This window comes from Poecilia mexicana, unplaced genomic scaffold (genome assembly GCF_051168715.1).
Source record: "Poecilia mexicana isolate PSO_F unplaced genomic scaffold, ASM5116871v1 scaffold_4, whole genome shotgun sequence".
In the NCBI taxonomy this organism is placed as follows: domain Eukaryota; kingdom Metazoa; phylum Chordata; class Actinopteri; order Cyprinodontiformes; family Poeciliidae; genus Poecilia; species Poecilia mexicana.
This window is the reverse complement of record NW_028263373.1, coordinates 28,926,504-28,945,415: the sequence shown is the minus strand read 5'-3', so window position 1 is coordinate 28,945,415 and position 18,912 is coordinate 28,926,504. Positions and strand designations below refer to the sequence as shown.

Below are 18,912 nucleotides of genomic sequence, written 5' to 3'. Positions count from 1 at the left end.
ACTTTTGCGAGATGCCGTAGTAGCTCATATTAAAAAAAAAATAAAAAAAATGCAGACTACATTTATTTTTACAAAACCACGTGAGTTGAATCCACATGCAAGAGATGTTTTTTCCTCCCTGTCGTTACTGTTGCTGACGCTAGATGACGCTGTTGTATCAACACTGGGCTGTGATTTGGCTGCCTACGCAGATCGCAAACAGATACTGACAATGAATGAATGGCTTCGGAATGGGAATATTGTTTCATCTCCTGTTATGAAGATTAATATGGATTTTTAACAGCACGCTGCTGTGTTTACCAGTTAGTTTAGGAGCTAACTTTATTGCCGGTCTTTTTTTTTTTGTCGTCAGATAACAAAAATGTAGTTATTTTCTCAGGGATCAAGAGAAGACGAGTAGTTATTAGTGTCCATCTGATGAGCCTTCATCCGATGAAGAGGAGCTGATTTTGCAACCTTGCATTTCAATTCTGCAGAAAACAGTCGCATCCCCTTAAATCCAGACGGGTGTGAGGGGGTGAGGGGACCCCCCACCACCACTCCATCGAATCAAGGCCATAAATTCGGGAGTCTCTTCAGTTCCGAGACTCTTATCTTGAATAAATGTTTGCTTCCCCTTCCCAGCCAACAATAACAGCACTTTATGGCTCACTGGGAATTTCCACAGCTGATCGGGGGTGGAGGTGGAGGAAGGTGGGGGGTTAGGAGACGGGGGGAAGGGGAGGTGGGGAGGAAAACAGGAGATGCGTTGCGTTGGTGTGCGGTTGCATGCGCACGGGCCAAAACCAAACTACAGGCTGCTGTTGTGATTGTGTCTGTCTGCACACCCGCCCAGGTATCAGAGGCCCGTGACAGAGCACGTCTAGCACGCCAAAGCCCTCGAGGGTTGCGTGACTCCGGCAGGGTGCCGCTACCGCTTCCACCGACAGTTTCCTGGGAGCATGAGAGTAAACACACAGGAAGGATAATCTGCGATTCTGACTGGGAAACCCCACACCGTCTTTAAAATTACAATATGCTACATCTTTGTTTACAGTTGTTGTTGTTTTTTTGTAATTAATATTATTATTTTTTTGTATATACTTTGTTCATCTGATCGTAAAGTTTGGGGTTCAGAAGTGCCTGTTTTCGGGGGGCTGTTTCTGGTTTCTGCGTCCCGGAGCGCAGGGAAGAAGAAGAAAAAGCAGAGGAAGAAGTTCGCACCAGTTTTTGCCTCCAATCCAGAGGAGGTTTCAATAGCAGCGGCGCGGCAGGGGAGGGACGCACTGCCAGCACTCGGGATACCCACTCAGTCACACACACGCACACACACACACACACATTCTCTCTCTCTCTACCCTCTCTCTCTCTCTGTCTTTCTTAGACACACACACAAACACACTCCTGCCCACTGGAGACCAGTTAAATCCGCAAGAAAACTGCAAACGCGCATCAGAGCGGTCGCTTAATCCGATTGATCGGTCCAGACAAGACGCGTGAAAACTGGAGGAACTACTGGTCACCGCAGAGGACAACTTGCTCTTTTGATTTTTGTTTTTCTCCCCCTGTGAGATCGGGGTCATTTTTTTTCACATTTTATTTTAGGGGAGTTTTGGCCAACAAGAGGCACCAGAGGTAAGGCTGATGTGAAGATGTTTTATTATTATTTTTTCTGATTCGGGATTTTATATATATATATATATATATATATATATATATATATATATATATATATATATATATATATATATATATATATATATATATATATAAACACACACACCAGAAAACTTTTTTTTATTTCTGAAACTTTTCTACCGCTCCCCCCTTTTTTTCTTTTTGCAGCTCTGTGTTTCTATATTTAAGATCAGAGCCGATCGGACTTCTTGTCTGGCAATGAGAGACAGAGAGCGGAGGAAAAGAAGATTTTTTTTTTTTTTTGCGGCTTACAACTGCGGGAAGTGAAAAGTTTCAAACGCACATGAAACCAAGCCCCGGCTCGCATGCCGTTTTAATTTTGAGTTTATCTTCGGGTTTGGCACGGCAACACACGGTGCGGATGAGATGATCAACTTTAGAAAAATCCTCTTCGCCTTTGTGCCTGCCTCCCCTCCCCGTCGGACGGGTTCCCATGCTCCCAGGGGTGACCCAGCACCCAATAAAAGGCGATTTATCATTACGCGCAGGACGTCTCCAAACTCCACGCGCGCTGCTTCTGATATTTGCTCCCGTCATAACTTTTTAGTATCAAAACTTTTTTGTCCCCCCCTCTCTTCTCCCCCGCCCCCCAAAAATCAAAGTTGAATGCGTTAATTTTTAGTGTCACCTTTGGCACCTATGGGTGCGTTTGCGCACCTGTGACAGCGCAGTCCCGGATGAAAGGAGCCCTTAAAGCGGAGCTACACTACAAAAACCGAACTGTTACGATTTAACCAAGGTATTCGGTGCGTACCTTTCATTTAGGTAGATCTTAACCAATAAGATCTTTTGCAACCTTAACCAAGTTTTGAAATGTACTTACCAGTCCCAATTAGTTCAAGTCTAATTAATTTTTATGTTCCAAATTAATTGTCATTGATTAGTCAAATAAATTTTGATTGGTGATAGCTGTTTGACTTTATGTTGACTAACATAAAGTTTTTGAAAAAACTGTAATATTCACCAAATGATGTCTTACTAAATCAAATGAAAACATCTGCACAATCGACAGCAAAAACCAATAGAATCCCACGAAGGTTCTCAATCGAGAAAAAAAAAACTTCCTTTAATTACATTATAAACCTGGAATTTCTGATCTATACCAAGAACACCTGATTAATAACGATACAACACAAGTGCTTTACAGATGCAGAACTATGTAACTTTGCTGGTCGTTAAGAAGAAAACCTCGTCACTGTTACTTTCATGAAGTCCTCACTTGTTACGGAGAAGCAGAAACTAAGACTTAGCCGTGGTGAAGGCATAAAACTTCATTAAAACCAGTTTCAATATGGTGGCATGATGGCTTTTTCTTTCTTTACCATAGGACCGCAGATTGGAGTTTGTTGGCAGTGAAGCCCAGTCTGTCAGTGGCTTGCTAGCTGTCAGACCTGCTAGCATGTTCAACACGACATGCAGCGGGGTCAAAGTTTTGTTCCAGCTCAAAAAGTTTCTCAACCACAATTCTTAAACTTTTAGGTTGGAATGCCATGCCCAAGGCGTACCCCGCCTCTCGCCCAATAACCGAACCAACATCTTCAGTTAGCCTGAACAGTAGAAATTCCTTCATAAAGTAAACGCAGCTAATGTTCCCACAGTGGAAATGAATTCTTACAGTGGTATAAAATTTTACTCCGAGGAAGAACACTGTGCAACTAAAACCTCTTATGACGATTGCTAACTTTTACGAAGACGATATATTCATTTACGTTACAACCCACATGTACAGCGCCGCGTGCGATGGGTGATAATAAGGTTGTTAATTAGTCAAAATTCAATCGTCTCCAAAATTCTGTTTTTACAGTGAACTTCTATTTATTTTTATTTACTTTTGTTTTACCTGCTGATGCGTTTTTGATTCACTGAAGCGATTCATTGCAGCTCTGACACTTTGTGTTGTTTTCCTCATCCGGTCCATCTGAGAGCCGTTCTGTCGGTGTTTAATGAGGGACGTACACCCAGGAGAGCACAGGGAGCTGAATAACTGTATTTAGCCGGGTGAAGACACACAGACTCCTCTTTAGCTTTCTCTGGAGAACGAATCATGAAGAAGGAAAAAAAAAAAAAAGAAAAAAAAAGTGGTGGTTGGGGTTCGGTGGAGTTGGATGGGGGGGGGGGGGGGGGGGAGAAAAACAGTCCTAAAATGGGAAGGTCCGCGTCGCATACCGTAACTAAACCGTGATTTGCATATGAAAACTCTGGGGCTGAAAGAATTCCACCAGTGTTGCTGCTGCTGCGGTCGCTCGCTTGCGTCCTGAGAGCTGACAGGTTTCTGCCTGTGTGTGCATACAGTCTCCTTTGCTTTTCTGTCACAAATCCAGAGTCAGAGCGTGCAAGTTTTTTTTTCCTTATTTCCTAGTTAAATTATTCATTATATCTCATGTGCCTCCTGACCCTCTGAACCCCACCCACTGCCACGCTCACTTTGCGAAGACCCTTATTATTCTCCCTCAGATGGACTGCTTTTTCCGTGCTCCACCTATCTGCTCTCTCACACATTCACACACCATCCAGAGTGATGGGCAGTGGGTGGATGACTTTCCCATGAGGGGGGCATTTTGTCCTGTAATCTACAATCACCCTTGTGGCAGTCACAATGCCAGCCACATCAGTCAGACTCAGTTCCTTCTGAGTGGATGCTTAAAGCCCACCCCGACCCCTGCTCAGAGAGGGGGGCACATTCCAGGATGCGAAAACCCCAAGGTCCGACGTCGGGCCGCGCAGAGAGCGAGGAAGGAGCAGGGGAGAGAGAGTTGGAAGGAAAACCGAGCTCCCCCATTTCCATGACGGCGGCGAGCGGTTCTGATCATGTGGACGCGGTTCAGAAACTCAAACTGTGAGTGATGTTGTGGATGGCGAGGCGACAGCTCCTGAGTGATGATGTAGACTTTGCGCAGAGGGTGGAACAGTGCAGTTTGATGGTTTGGATGCACTGCATTGCACACACACACGCACACACACACGCACACACACTCAAACACAAGATTAAAGTCTCCGTTCTTGGCTCCAAAGTCCCGAGCACACCACAAGTCTCTACCAAACCATTAACGAGCTGTTCTCGCTGTCCAAGAGATCCAGACCTGATTTGGTTTGGCCGGTTTCTTGCGCAGGTCCAGGGTCCTGTGCAGTTTTTTTTTTCTCTTCTGTCTTTGACTCTTGATCTTCCTCTCTCTCTTCTTCCACTTCTTCCACTCCATCACCAATCTACCATATTGCGCTGCAATTCCCCACGTTGGCCCTGAAGTGACAGCGCTGATGGAACTCTCTGCACAGCACCCACCGTAAATCTGCCCCCACAGACTTCCTTTAAGAAAACACACACACACACACACACACACACACAAAGAGAGAAAGAGAGAGAGAGAGAGAGAGAGAGAGAGAGAGATCCCGTGTGGGCCCCCGCCAGGCGTCTTGTTGGGTGGAATCCGAAATGTGTCTTTATTTGTGTAAAAATTAAACTGCCTTTTATTCCTTCCCGTTCTGTTAATGAGCTCCATGTGTCAGCAGGCAGGAAGCTTATCCATATTGACAAGGAGCTGGAAGGAAGGAGGGAAGAGGAAGGTTGGAAAAAAAGAAAAGTAGCTGGAGGAAGGGGAGGCCGAGAGCAGATTGGTGAGCACATGCAGCAGGGAGAAGGAGTACTGGACTTTCTTCTTAGGAAATATCTAACTTATTAGACATACTGACTTGAAATTCACATGTATGTTGACAATAACCCAATCAATCCACACGTACAACACACTCAAGTTATTTTCAAAGAAAGTGGATCGGTGCAAATTACAATCAGTACTAGCCCTACTAGATGGCCTAGACAAAGGTTTCTCAACTCCAAGGACTGCCACGAGACGGATGACGGGTGTAAGCAACGGGCTCTCTCGAAACCTTCACAGCCTTCTTGTTGGTTACAAGCGTCAATCGAAACCTCTGAAAGTTCCACAGAGTCCCTTAAGGGCCATAATCCAGAAGTGAAAGGAATGAAATTGTTACCGCAGACCAGTCATGGGAAGCCAGAGGGATAATTGGTTGTCCGAGTTCCAATGGCCACTTGCCGAAGAGCTGGAATCAGCATAGTTTTTTTCCCCCCACACAAAGAGAATGAGTAGAGCGCTCAACCGCCATCTATACAGTTACTGCGCGAGACTCCACTGCTGAAGAAAAGGCACGTTGAAGCCTTTACTTTGTACTTCAACACATTTGGATGCCATTCCCCAGGGACATGATATTGGGGAGAAAGGGCGCAGTACATCACTCACATCACTCCATAGACACCATGCTTACTGTGAAGTTTGGAGGAGACTGAATAATGATATTTTCAGCCCCAGACTTCGTAGAACTGAAGAAAGGGTCAACGGACAAACGTACCAAGACAGGAATCGGTTGCCGTTTTTCAAAAATACTCGACCAGAAATGAAGATGCAAGAAATGGATCCCCAATACGCTTCCAAGGAATCCCTTAACTAGCTACAGACAAAGAAAATAAAGCTTATAGAGTGGCGCAGAAGATTAGAGTCTTCTGAACAGTCAAGATTTGAAGACAGCTGTCTAGAGGAGTGGGTCAAAATCACAAAATCTGATTCCAGAGAGCAATTCAAGTTGTTGTCATCAAGAGATGCTGTTCAACCGTACATTTAAGTAAACAAGTGCAACATATTTCTTTCTGTTATTCCGCCTCATCACACAAAACTTTACTTATGCTCTAATTTGGGATGATTGCTTTGTATGAGTGGTTTGCTTGGTAATCATTTAGTGTCCATTTAGAATCCACAGCACGGACGTTTCATGTGATTTGCTTTGTAAAGTCCTCAAATCACAGCAGGTCAAAGCTTTTCCAAGTGTCATTCCTCAAAGAAAGGGTGTGGAGGTCATTGTTGAACTTTTTTTTTTCCTGTTACTGTAGATGTTGACAAGACTGTCATGGAAACAGAGAAATGATGACCAAAGTGCTGTGTTTTGTCCTTTAATCCTATTATATGGGCCCGCTTAGGCTCCAGAGTTTGCCCATTATACACACACAAGATGGGTTTTTTTTCCGTCCTGAATTCCTGTTGATTCCCACAAAAAAACAAAACGAATGCTATAAATATATAAATAAGCAGACCAAAAGCAGCGGGGAAACAAAGTTAACACGATTGCGGGTTAGTTCGTCTTAAAATGATTTGGTCTTCAAGATGGACTCAATTCTTCTGTGTTCTAATTAAACATTGCACTTTATTTCTTCCAGATGCTGCTTCGCTTTTAATGTGTTGTTTTGGTAGGTTAACTGTAGAGCACGGGAGTGTGTGTGTGTGTGTGCGTGTGCGTGCGTGCGTACGTGCGTATGTTTTGGGGGGCTTGGGGGGGTGGACAGCAGGCTCGTATGCAGAAACGGCCGCAGCCTGGACCGTGTTGACACTGCGACAGTCCGTGCGACTGCAGTGACCCGCCGCAGCTGCTCTGACATTCAGATGTCATCCCTCTGTGATACACAGTGCGCTGCGATGAAGGAGCGAGTGTTTTTGGTGTCTGTGGGAGAGGTGTCACACATGAAGAGCGCTCTGAAGACACCTATCAAATGTGCTAATGACAGGGGTGATAAAATACTTGGAATATGAGCCGGGTGACATCAGCGCTTTGGACCACTGCTGGCGCAGGAGAAGGGGTCCTCGCCGTGTCTGTTTGGCGTTTAGGGGATGTTGGAATGACTGGCAGCCGAGGGCAGCTATGCGCGTACCGCCTCCCCTGCCGTCTCGAGTATTAATAGACAACGTCTTTGTTCTAACTGACATGTTTTTTTTTTTTTTTTTTTTTTTTAAAAAGCGGAATGAGACGAGCCGAGACGATAAGGATCTCCGCTCTCTCTGTGTGAGTCAAACCTCAAAGTACCACTTAGGTGGTTTTTCTTTTGCTCTCTGATGTCTGGCGGTACAACAGCAGGCTTGGCTTAGTCAACAGCCAAGACCGAGACAATGACAGGACCTGTCGAGTTTTGTTTTTTTTACCCTTGCCTGCACTTTTAGAAGACCGTAATGAAGAAATAATCAATTTTTTCAATGGAGGTCCATCCTCATCACTTTAAATCCTCAGATGTTTACTAATCTGCCCCCCGTTTACAGTGACGGTGAAAGAAACCGCAAAGAATCGAAAAGGGAAAGATGTGTGTGCACAAGTGTTAAAGGGATTATTTGCTTGATGAAGAGGAAAAAAAAGAATAAAGGAAAAAAAAACCTGAGATCAACAGGCGAGGGCGGGAGTACTAGAGAAGGAGAGAGGGAAAGAGGTCATTAAAAGGACACAATCTCACTTGCAGTAAATGGCAGTAAAGTATCTGGCTAATCTGCCATCATTACGCTGATTAAATCACCGAGGATTTGGCGTTCCCATCAGCTGCAATCAATGGGGCAAAAATCAATAGACAGGCGATACGCGAGAGGCTGTTTGGCCTTGGTTAGCTGCACCTCGCCCAGATCGCTGCTCCAACTGCGGACTGCGCCACCAGCATTTTTATATTGGGTTCAATAAAACTTAAACGACATGGACCGGAGCATTTTATGTTAAGGGTTTTGTGAAATACTGCAGTGTGGTTCCCCGGGGGCACGAGGTGATGTCTTTTTCCTCTCACACATTCCCACTTAAAGTATAATCAATTCTCTCTTTTGGAGGAGGCCTGGGGTTCTCGTTAGCACTCCGTTTTCTGTGATTCTCGCTGTGATTTGGGATTGTCATTCACAAATTCATAAGAATTTTGCTCAGTAGAACTAAATTCCAAAGTCATAAGTAGGTGATGCCAAATTGCTGTGACGAAATATTAGGAAGTCATGTTGGAGGTCTTTATTTATGTAAATAGCTCATTGAAAGTGATAGCCAACTCTATAAAGTAGCCATTAACTATTTTGCTAACTGACTTTGTGCAGAACATAAAGTTGAAATGTCTCATATGTCTGTATGCTTTACATTAAACCACAAGCAGTTGTTAAATAACTTAATTTAGCTTACCTTAGCGTTAACAGCTAATAGTAGCTTCTTGCTTTAGTTTTACTTTTCTAAATTGTAATGTTTGGACCTTAAATAATGTTACATTTGTGAGAATAAAAAAAAATATTCATAGATTTAAAGTTGCATAAAGCACTCATTTATATGTACTAACCATAAAACTGGCACCAAAAGTCAGCTAGCTTCACCTAACTCTTTGTTACAAATGCGTATTGACAGATAAACATGTTTTCATAAAGCAGGAAAATAACAGTAAAATTCAAAAGGCGTGGTTTTTATGACATGTTAAAGAGCTAAACAAGAACAGCACCTATTTATTGCGTTTAGCTGTGTTGTTAGTCGTTAACGGTTAGCCGCTAATGACAGTTTTCGCACAGTGCTTACAAATAATTTGGATTTTGTCTGTCACTGTTACTTTTTTTTCGCTGAGTACTCAAAGTAACAAAGTTAATAAAGCTCCTTCAGCAGTTTTATGATAAGTGTCTTTATTAGTGGACTCTTGTTAGCATAATAGGACTTCCCTTTTTCCTTTGTTGAAACTGTATGGACTATTGATCAAACCGATTGATGACTGGGTATTAGTTGCTATAATGGCATCCTTGTTGTAGCTCAAGAGACAGAACAGAATACTAAGTTCAAGAGAACGAAACATAATATTAACAATATTTGTGAAAAAGGAGGTGCGGATGAAAAGAGTATTACTAAAGAGGCTATTTTTAAAGAAATAGTTTCTCCAATGAAATTAACTTCTATAAATCTTGTCTAAATTTTCTAAATAATAATCCATGATGTCATTTTTTCAAAGACATATAAACAAATAGCCTACAGGCTGGGTCGTAAAAACTAAGTAGCCCTTTTGTTTAATGATGAAGCTCCGAAGAAGATGCCAAGTTTAGTTCAGCTAGCAGCTAACGGTTAGCCGCTAATGATACAATATACTCACAGTGCTTACAAATCATTTGTATCTTGTCTGTTAGCGTTTCTTTTTCTCCTGAGAGGCAAAAATAACACCACAAAGCAACTTAGAAGTAGCAGAAGCCTCTCTGATGGTTTCATGACTGAAGGTCTTCATTAGTGGACTCTATTAGCATAACGAGGCGACTGCAGAATTATTTCCTTTTTCAAATCAAAATAAAAGCCTCAAACATACATAAAGGGACATTAAGCTTAAGGTACACACTTTTATTTCACTAGATAAATTACAAACAGCAAACTTCACGTTGACCAAAAATTTTGTGTTGTTTTAATATCCTGAGATCTTGCCTCTGAAATCGTTTCAACCCCATACCGGGAATTCATATTGGTTTTCCAAAAATAAGGTGGTTGGTGTCAAGTCAAGAAACAGTAATTTGTGATATGTCTCGGTTCTTATGGTGGCTGCATAAATGTCTGTGTATTTCAGAATGAGGCAGTGTAAAGGCTGGAGCTTAGTGCTGCTGATGGTCTTGGGCCTGGGATCGTTGGCCCAGAAGCTGCCCACGAGAGACGAAGGACTCTTTCAGATGCAGATCCGAGACAAGTCGCTGTTCCACGACTCGTCCGTCATTCCAGATGGAGCTGAGATCAGCGGCTACCTCTTCAGGGACACGCCAAAAAGGTGAGCACTTTGAAGACACCTAGTGGCAGACAGACTGGCATGAACCCAGTGACTTCTTCAAGACTGAATAAAATGAGTCAGTTTCACCTTGAGATTGGCTCATTCATACATGGAAGAAAATATCTCATTTGTGAATGGTTTGTCCCTATAAATAAGAAGGAAGATAAGATGTTTTTCTGTAACGTGATCTATCGAGTCGATGCAGACATAAATAATAGATGAGAATGTCAGTGTGGGAGAGCGAACAAGGTCAACAGTATAATATCCCTGTGTTCTTCAGTGTTGGTGTCCTAGATGGCCTGTGCATATTGTTTGGATAACATCAGACTATAATGAATCGTAAGCGCCAGTGTTCATTTCCACAGGTACTACTTTGTGGTGGAAGAAGACAACACCCCGTTGTCTGTGACAGTGACACCTTGCGACGCTCCTCTGGAGTGGAAACTGACCCTGCAGGAGCTGCCGGAGGAGTCCAGTGGAGAAGGATCAGGTATAACTTGACATCAGACAGCAGTGGAAGAGGTTAATGACATGCTATGTGGAAATATCGCTATCCTCCATACATAATTACCCTCCGTGCCAATGTTAGGCTTGGTGTTTTGGAGGGTTTTAATTAAGTCACACTCGTAGTGTCTAGTCTGACCACTAATGAGGCATGGGCCTGTCCCAAACTCACGTCTATAATTTCAACAGAGGGCTGTTCTCTAGTCAGCCTTCTGAATCAAAGTCATTACGTCCTTTTACTCGAAGCATTTTTGGCCTTTTCCAAGCTAAATTCTCCTCTTCTCTGTTCTGTCTGACTTCCTTCTGCTATTTTTTCTCTTTTGACTCACTTTAAAACTTTGTCCATGTGGAGGCTGTCCTATGAGCACGAGAGGCCTTGCCAGATGACCAAGGCAGTGGTTTAGACAACAGAAGTGTGATGTGAGCATATATTTGAATGTTAATGCACAAGCACCTGTTTGCGCCTCTGCCATTGTCAGATCAAATACTCTAAAATGAAAATTGGCTAGTAAACTAGCCCTACACAAGCCCTACCTCCGGAGAGAAGAGTTCACCCTAAACCCAAATAATGCGGAACAATGCCAGCTGGACTACGATTGGGCAAAGTATGAATGTGTGAAACCATAACAACTGTGAAATTGAAGTTTCACACAAACAAATGTATAGTTGGTATAACATTATTTTTATATTACAATGTTGTTGGGTATGACATTTTTAATACATAAAAAAATGTCAACAAAATTTGGAACCGAACATAAGCTCTCAGATGATATCAGAGGATAAACCATGAAATGAAGTCGATGGAATTACCTCATAGACCTCATAGACTGGAATATGTCAAAGCACATATCTGAGAATTGGACACAAACAAAAATAATCAGCAGGACTGAAAAGATCTCAGAAGTCACTAAAGCAGAGGTTTTTTGTTCCCTGGTGGACGTATTACAGGGAAGCATCCAGAAAGTCAGATATTGCTGATGCACTGCACTAATCAGGTCTTTACCACGATGACCAGACGGACATGGAAGCTTTAACTTTACCAAAAAGCAACACTGAAAGGGTTAGACCATGATAAACAAAATCCTCTGGTCAGATGAAACTAAAATAGAACTTCATCAACTGGCTATAAAAATCACTACTGTGATGTGGGCAACTAGACAACATCCAAACATTTAGTGTTCAGGAAAACCTGTTTTGGGGTTGTCTGGACCTGACAATAGGGAGAGGATTTGTCATCCAATCTGATAACAATACCAGACACACAGAGGAGTGGTTTTAGGAGCATCCCATGGATAATGCGTTTAAGTGGCCCAACCACAGCCCAGACTGAACTCCAGCTGAACATGGGGAGAGTTCAGACTGACTGAATCCAAGTCGAATGAGCTCAAAAGGCTCTGCAGAGAGGAACTGGAAAGATTATTTTAAAACAGGTGTGCCGATCTTGGAGCGTCTTAGCAAACAACAGACGTTCCTAAGCCTGGACTTCAAGGCCAACATGAGGTTGCAACTGTTGCCAAACGCTCTTTAAGAAAAATATTAAACCATTGGTGGAAATACATAAAGAACACTGAATTAACAAGCAGGGGGTAATTCTAAAAACTGTAGAATTACCCCCCTTTAAAACTAAGTAGTGGTTTTGATATACCAAAAATTTGATATATGCCAAAGCTCGACACACTATCAGTTTGTAAAAAAGGTGCTCCAGCAAGAGTCAGTCTTGTGAATTTCTTAATGTCTTTGGTCTTGGTGTCTCCAGAGGGAGTAGATCTTTGAGCATTAATTTTTAGCACTCCACTGAGCACACTCTCTGGCTGACAAACATAATATTATGGTTTCTGGCTTAAGTTGGAGTTGGCGCTCAGACTGTCTCTCTCACATAGGAGTTACAAGGCGCCTCTTTGTGGCACAGCTTCTCTTGGACAGCCAAGTGAATGCTGGCCTGTGATCTTCGGGGATGTTTGGAATGTAAACACAACCGTGATGCGAGCGAGCTCATTATCTATAGGTTTCATCGCAATCTAGCAGCAATAAATTTCTTGTAGTGGATGTTTTTGAATAAAGCATGAAAGATATCCTACACTTCTAATCTATATTCATGATAAACTAGCAGAGATGCAAAATCACGCAAGGAGCTCATGTTGTGTGTTTGCTTTTCTTTTCCAGGAGAGCCTGAACCCCTGGACCAGCAGAAACAGCAGGTGACTGTAGACGAAGGCACAGAGCTCTTCACCTACAAGGGAAACGATGTGGAGTCCTACGTGGCAACAAGCACGCCCTCTGGTCTCTACCAGCTGGAGTTGCTGTCCACTGAGAAAGACAGCAACTTCAAGGTGTACACCACCACAACTCCAGAGTCTGACCAGCCTTATCCGGAGCTGCCCTACGACCCCCGTGTTGACGTGACCGCGTTGGGTCGCACCACTGTCACGCTAGCCTGGAAGCCGACGCCGACAGGCTTTCTGATGGGCCAACCTGTTCAGTACTGCGTGGTAATTAACAAGGAGCACAACTTCAAAAGCATGTGTGCCGCGGAGGCCAAAATCAGTGCCGATGATGCTTTCATGTTGGCTCCGAAGCCCGTCAGAGACTTTAGCCCCTTTGACTTTGTGCACTTTGGCTTTGTTCCCTCTGACAATGGGTTTGGCAAGGAGAGAGGGCTTACTAGCAACAAGATTTCACGAGCATATTTAGCCAAACCCAAAGCGTCTGACATTCAGAAGGTGTCCATTGGTAACAAAAACATCTACACTGTGTCAGACCTTAAACCAGACACACAGTACTACTTTGATGTGTTTGCCGTGAACTCGGCCACCAACACCAGCACGGCGTACGTTGGAACATTTGCTCGCACCAAAGAGGAAGCCCGTCAGAAGACCCTGGAGCTGAAGGACGGCAAAGTGTCGGACGTTTTCATCAAGAGGAAGGGAACAAAGTTTCTCCGCTTTGCTCCCGTGTCTTCGCACCAGAGGGTGACGCTTTTCGTGCACTCGTGTCTGGACGCGGTCCAGGTGCAGGTGAGGCGAGATGGCAAGCTGTTGCTGTCGCAGAACGTGGAAGGAGTGCGGCAGTTCCAGTTACGGGGAAAGCCGAAAGCCAAGTACCAGATCCGCCTTCGAGGAAGCCGGAAAGGGGCGTCCACGCTGAAGGTGCTCGCCACCACGCGGCCCAGCAGCAAGCAACCCTTCCCTTCTCTACCCGAGGACACCCGCATCAAGGCCTTTGACAAGCTGCGCACCTGCTCCTCCGTCACCGTGGCCTGGCTGGGCACACAGGACCGCAACAAGTACTGCATTTACCGAAAAGAAGTGGCCGACAGCTACGGGGAAGAGCAGCGACGCAGGGAGCAAAATCAGTGTGCCGGGCCAGAGACCCGCAGGAAGTCCGAAAAGGTGCTGTGCAAGTACTTCCACAGCCCGAACCTGCAGAAAGCTGTGACAACAGAGACCATCACAGGTCTGGAGCCAGGCAAGACCTACCTGCTGGACGTTTATGTGGTGGGACACAGTGGCCACTCAGTAAGATACCAGAGCAAACTGGTGAAAACAAGGAAGTACTGCTAAATGACTCTGCAAAGAATAAATCTATTATATAAATATATATATATATAAAATAAGTTTATTTAACACTAAGTGATATTCTACTAAGAAGTGTACACAGACTGACTACTCATGCAGCTGATGGGCCCATAGTAGAGACTGAACTGTTTGTAGAGAAAGAGAGAGAGATATCAACCTGTATATTTATGTTTACATTTTTATCTCGGCGCATCCGAGAGGCCCGAAGCGCGAGCTGCTTTTCCTACCAGGCTTGTCGTCTCGACATCGAGTTGCCACCAGGAAGGGAGGCAGAACTTCAGCGAAAAATCACATTTCCTCCTGCGTCGGTTCCTGTGTCGCTGCATGACGTTTGCTTTCGTCCGTCACATCCTTCGGTCAGAGTCACGGCGACCGGAGGAGATCCAGAGGCTTCCCGCTTTGTATAGCTCTCTCAACTGCATACTCGTTTCATGTTTTAGGAGAAAATTTAAATTATTTTATACTTTGTGTCTATATTTTTGATCTGTTCCAGATAATTTCCGGTTTTTATGTGGAAGCTGTAGTTCAAGACATTCCCTTTGTGTATCCCAGCCAGTGTTTTCCTCTAGAGCCCATCTTGTAAATGTATTTGGTTTTGTGCTGGAGATCTGTGTTATTATCACTGTATCGCTGTGTGCGTGCACGTGCGTGTGTGAGTGCGTGCGTGAGTGAGTGTGTCACATGTACAGAGATGTCCTGCCAATATTCATGTACATAAAGCCTAAATATAGAACAAGTAATCCCTGTGTCACCCTGGGTGTCAAGTTCTTTTCACCAAGCAGTTAACATTGCATTCACTGCTCTGTGATGATCGAGCACATTGTGCGTTATATTCGCTCGAACAGGGGCCTGTTACGCTTTAATAACCTTTACTAACTTCCATAACCTGATTTTTATTGAACTCAAAATTTGCATCAAAGTAAATGCTTTTATTGAGGTCCAGAAATAATTAATTGAAAAAAATATATATATAATTTTCCAGTATTTGACCAACCTATCAATTGGAGTCAATCAAGAAATAGTTGATTGTTCTGTCCAACACATCATTACTCTGCAGTCAGCTATAGCTATAGCATTGTTTGCTTTCTTAACTCATATATAACTTAAAAAAATGAAAAATAAAACTAGTACATCATGCCATAAGAAGAGGCCACAATAGCCACAGGGAAAAGCAATCCACTCCCAGGTTTGATTTACTTTTCAACAAACCTGCTGTGATTTGCCACATTTCCGCTACAGGTAAACGAGCAATTACTGATAGTGGTTCACTTACTTGTTTGACAAGTAAGTGAAACAAGTAATGTAACTCAAGTAACTCACTACAAAAAAATACAAACTGACCCTTTACAGCTGCAGCTGGTAACTTCTATAAAATATATATATTTTTTTTTGCATATTAAAACTATTGCCACGTTGTGACAGTAGGACACAGATAATCTGAGAAAAGGTCAAGCTTCTCCACTTCCTCCAAAAAACAAATAATCAGAGTCAGGAGGAGCATCTCAGCGCTGTCAATCGACCTTGTGAACACGCTGCTAAATGTGCTAATGGCGGAGAAACAACTTGACATGGCTATGGCTATGCTAACGCTGTTGATGGTTTTAGCTTCGCAGAAATCGAGGGAGGGAGGGGCAGCGCTAAGACCCGCCTCCTGGCTGGTCTTAGCCAGGAGGCAGTTAGCACTGCCTTCTCAGTGCTAACTGCCTTCTCTAGTTAGCACTGAGAAGGCAGAAGAGCTTGATTTTTTTCACAGATTATACTGTGATACTACACTGTCACAACATAGTGACAGTTTCAGCAAATATGTATTACATACTGCAGTTTTAATAAGCTCTATCTCTATGTTACTTTTAAGCGCAGATGCTATCTGTGGTGTCCTTTTTCGCTAAATTTGCACAATAGGATACATCCAATGCTAGGAACCATGGTCAAATATATAAAACTTTAATTCCATAAAAATATCAAAAGTTGGTCAGCTCTTTCATGTGCTGCAGTGATTACTCCTCCTATAGCGGTGACATGGCCCTACATGTCTGTCTCCGCTCCTTGTCCAAACCCATCTACACACACACACATATATATATACAAAACCCATGCATCAAAGCCTGGCTCTCGTTGCTACAGGAAGGATAAACACAGGGAACCCTGCAGATGTAGGCGCTCACGTGAAGGCTTTGCCAGTGGATTTCCTGCAGCACGTTGGTTGCCTCACTCCTCTTGGGCCGAACTAAAAGCGGGACATTTCTATAAGCTTCACAGCTGATACCCTTCACACATGTAGGGGAAAGCATTTGAGCAGAGCTGGCCGGCTTTATTAGCAGGATACCCATAACTCCCACAGCTCTCTGAAAGCCCCTCCGCATTATTCCAGGGCAACGACAGGTTAATGGAAGCCAGGTGGGGCCTCCGCGCATTTCCTGCAACCAGGAGCCCCCGTGACTGACAGCAAACCGTGGCGGTAAATTGGGAGCGCAGCTACCCAAAATCAGAGTCAGGATGGAAACATGGCTGTTTTTTGAGAAACAGCTGCTTTTCTTGGCCGCATCGGACAAGAGTGAGCTTTTCCATCCACCGCAGACGGCGCTGTACGTGTGGATATGTGGACTAATGTGGGCCTGACCTTTCTCTTCGGAGGACTCAGTTCAAATGTGTCCAACTCTGGATTAGACAGACTGCTGTTCAAATTTAAAACTTTTTTTTTTTTTTTTTAACTCATGAAGAGAGTTAAATTAGTAGAATCTGCAGAATCTGGATCCTTGACTACTTTCCAAGATTTACTTTGAACTTAAATATTTAAAAAAAAATAACTCTTCTCTTTTTATTTATTTATTTTTAAGTTACCTCTGTGTATATCTGAACAACTTTTGTGATCTAATTGCAGGGTTTGTTCTGTTTTCAATAAACATACGAACAGACTTCCTGGTGTCACACATGTTGGAACTTTAGCATCAAGATCAATTTTCAAAGTGCTTGACAAAGATAGTGAAGCAGTGTGTAATTATGAGAAGGGTTCAGATTTATGTGTGTTCAAGTAGACTATTTTTCATCTGACTTCCATGTTAGCAGCAGATATTAACAGTCCCACTGTGGTGCAACATCTGTGTTTCTCCATGAAGTTATCCTGAGTAAAACTGAGGGATGTGTGTCACTTGCTGCTTTCCCACTGACTATATAATGGCACAATTTGACATTTTGGAATATGTTGCTTAATTGAAACATGGCGATTTTGAAAAAACAATGGTTTTTGATAAAAAGGTTTGCTGCTAGGAGGAGGTGTTTTTTTTGCTGTTTTGAAATTGGTTTATTTTTCAAAACTGAAACATAAACACTTTCTTTTGCATTACATAAGTCACATGATCAACAACCTACTGGCTTCTGGCGCAAACCTCAAAGAAGACAACAACAGGAAGTAGTAGGAGGATCATGGCATGTTTTTTAATGACTTATCACATGAACACACTTATTTAGATGGAATTTCAATTGCATTCCTGTTTTTTCAACATTAGGGGACTACTGACAAAGTTTTGTTTATATTTGGAATGGAAATGGAGCTAGTCTGCCAGATTAGTGGTTATTCCTCTCTAGTTCCTCCAAGAATGGGGAAAACCTTTAGGTTTTGCTTCATGATGTCAGTTGTGGAGCAGCATTAAAGATGGAAATTACTTTCTGGGTCTTGCAGGTGTTTAGAAATGATCCTACCTAGTCGACTGGTACAAGCAGAAGGCTCAACCCACAAAACATCACACAGAAATACGGATGTTCGACTAAACAACAGAAAACACGTCTGAATTAGGATTAGCTTACAATACATAGCAGTAGCGTACATAGCACTATATCCCACTAACATGAACACTTTCAGTCTGAGTCGTTTGAAGTAGTTATAATTACTTTGCTGTACAGCCACCAGATCCTAATCCAACAGAGAACCTTTAGATTTGGTAAACGGGGATTGCGTCATCGATGTGCAGCCAAGAAATAAAGTCTTTGGAAAAAAGCACTTTCAAAGATCCATTTCTTTCCAAATATTTCCAAATATTAGAGCTAACGTAGCAGAAAATCTCTGCTTTGCGAAATGTATGCGTTAGTGCAGTCAGCGAGCCTAAGGTCAGCCACTCGCTCTATTTAAAGAGCATTTGCACTTTGGCATTTGTGAGCGTGTTTTGTGTACATGAACATAAAATGCACTTGCGGCTCAACTGAGAGCTGAGTGATGCTTTCGAGCACAAGTTGTGAAAAGAGGGCAAGGAACAGACAGACACACTGGGACAGAGCTAAGTAAATCTCCTGCATCAGAAAACAAACACCGTCAGACTGATTGGGCGGATGGCATTGAAGGAGGAGGTGAATTAGAGGGGATTTGAAATAAAAATCTCTATATAAAGGGAAAACTATAAACATCCACACAAACAGGAAGTATGAGGAGAGCAAAACTGAAATGATTTCACTTCAGCTTCTCTGGGAGATAGATTAATTACTGAAGTATCAAGTCCAACCCAGTTTTCGTCTCCACTCAGCCCTGATTTTAGAGGTTTCAGCTATAAAAAAATAAATTAATTAATTAAAAAAAAGAAATTTGAGGCTTCCTTCCAA

The 18,912-nt window shown here is 43.1% G+C and overlaps 1 protein-coding gene across 1 annotated transcript; it reads left to right on the top strand.

Annotated features, from left to right (window-relative positions):
• The first annotated feature begins 704 nt into the window (after positions 1 to 704).
• Positions 705 to 15,073, top strand: ndnf (neuron-derived neurotrophic factor). The gene is made up of 4 exons (XM_014973321.2): positions 705 to 1,614; positions 10,049 to 10,243; positions 10,609 to 10,733; positions 12,911 to 15,073. The coding sequence occupies exons 2-4, from the start codon at positions 10,050 to 10,052 to the stop codon at positions 14,305 to 14,307; spliced, it is 1,716 nt and encodes a 571-aa protein (XP_014828807.2). The 5' UTR covers positions 705 to 1,614; position 10,049; the 3' UTR covers positions 14,308 to 15,073.
• The last annotated feature ends 3,839 nt before the right edge of the window (positions 15,074 to 18,912 follow it).

Bases quoted from the DNA above. Each gene is read 5' to 3' on its own strand.
- ndnf (XM_014973321.2), top strand. From the start codon at position 10,050: ATGAGGCAGTGTAAAGGCTGGAGCTTAGTGCTGCTGATGGTCTTGGGC. The intron at 10,244-10,608 runs GTGAGCACTTTG...TCATTTCCACAG, and splicing joins TTCAGGGACACGCCAAAAAG to GTACTACTTTGTGGTGGAAG. The intron at 10,734-12,910 runs GTATAACTTGAC...TTTCTTTTCCAG, and splicing joins GTCCAGTGGAGAAGGATCAG to GAGAGCCTGAACCCCTGGAC.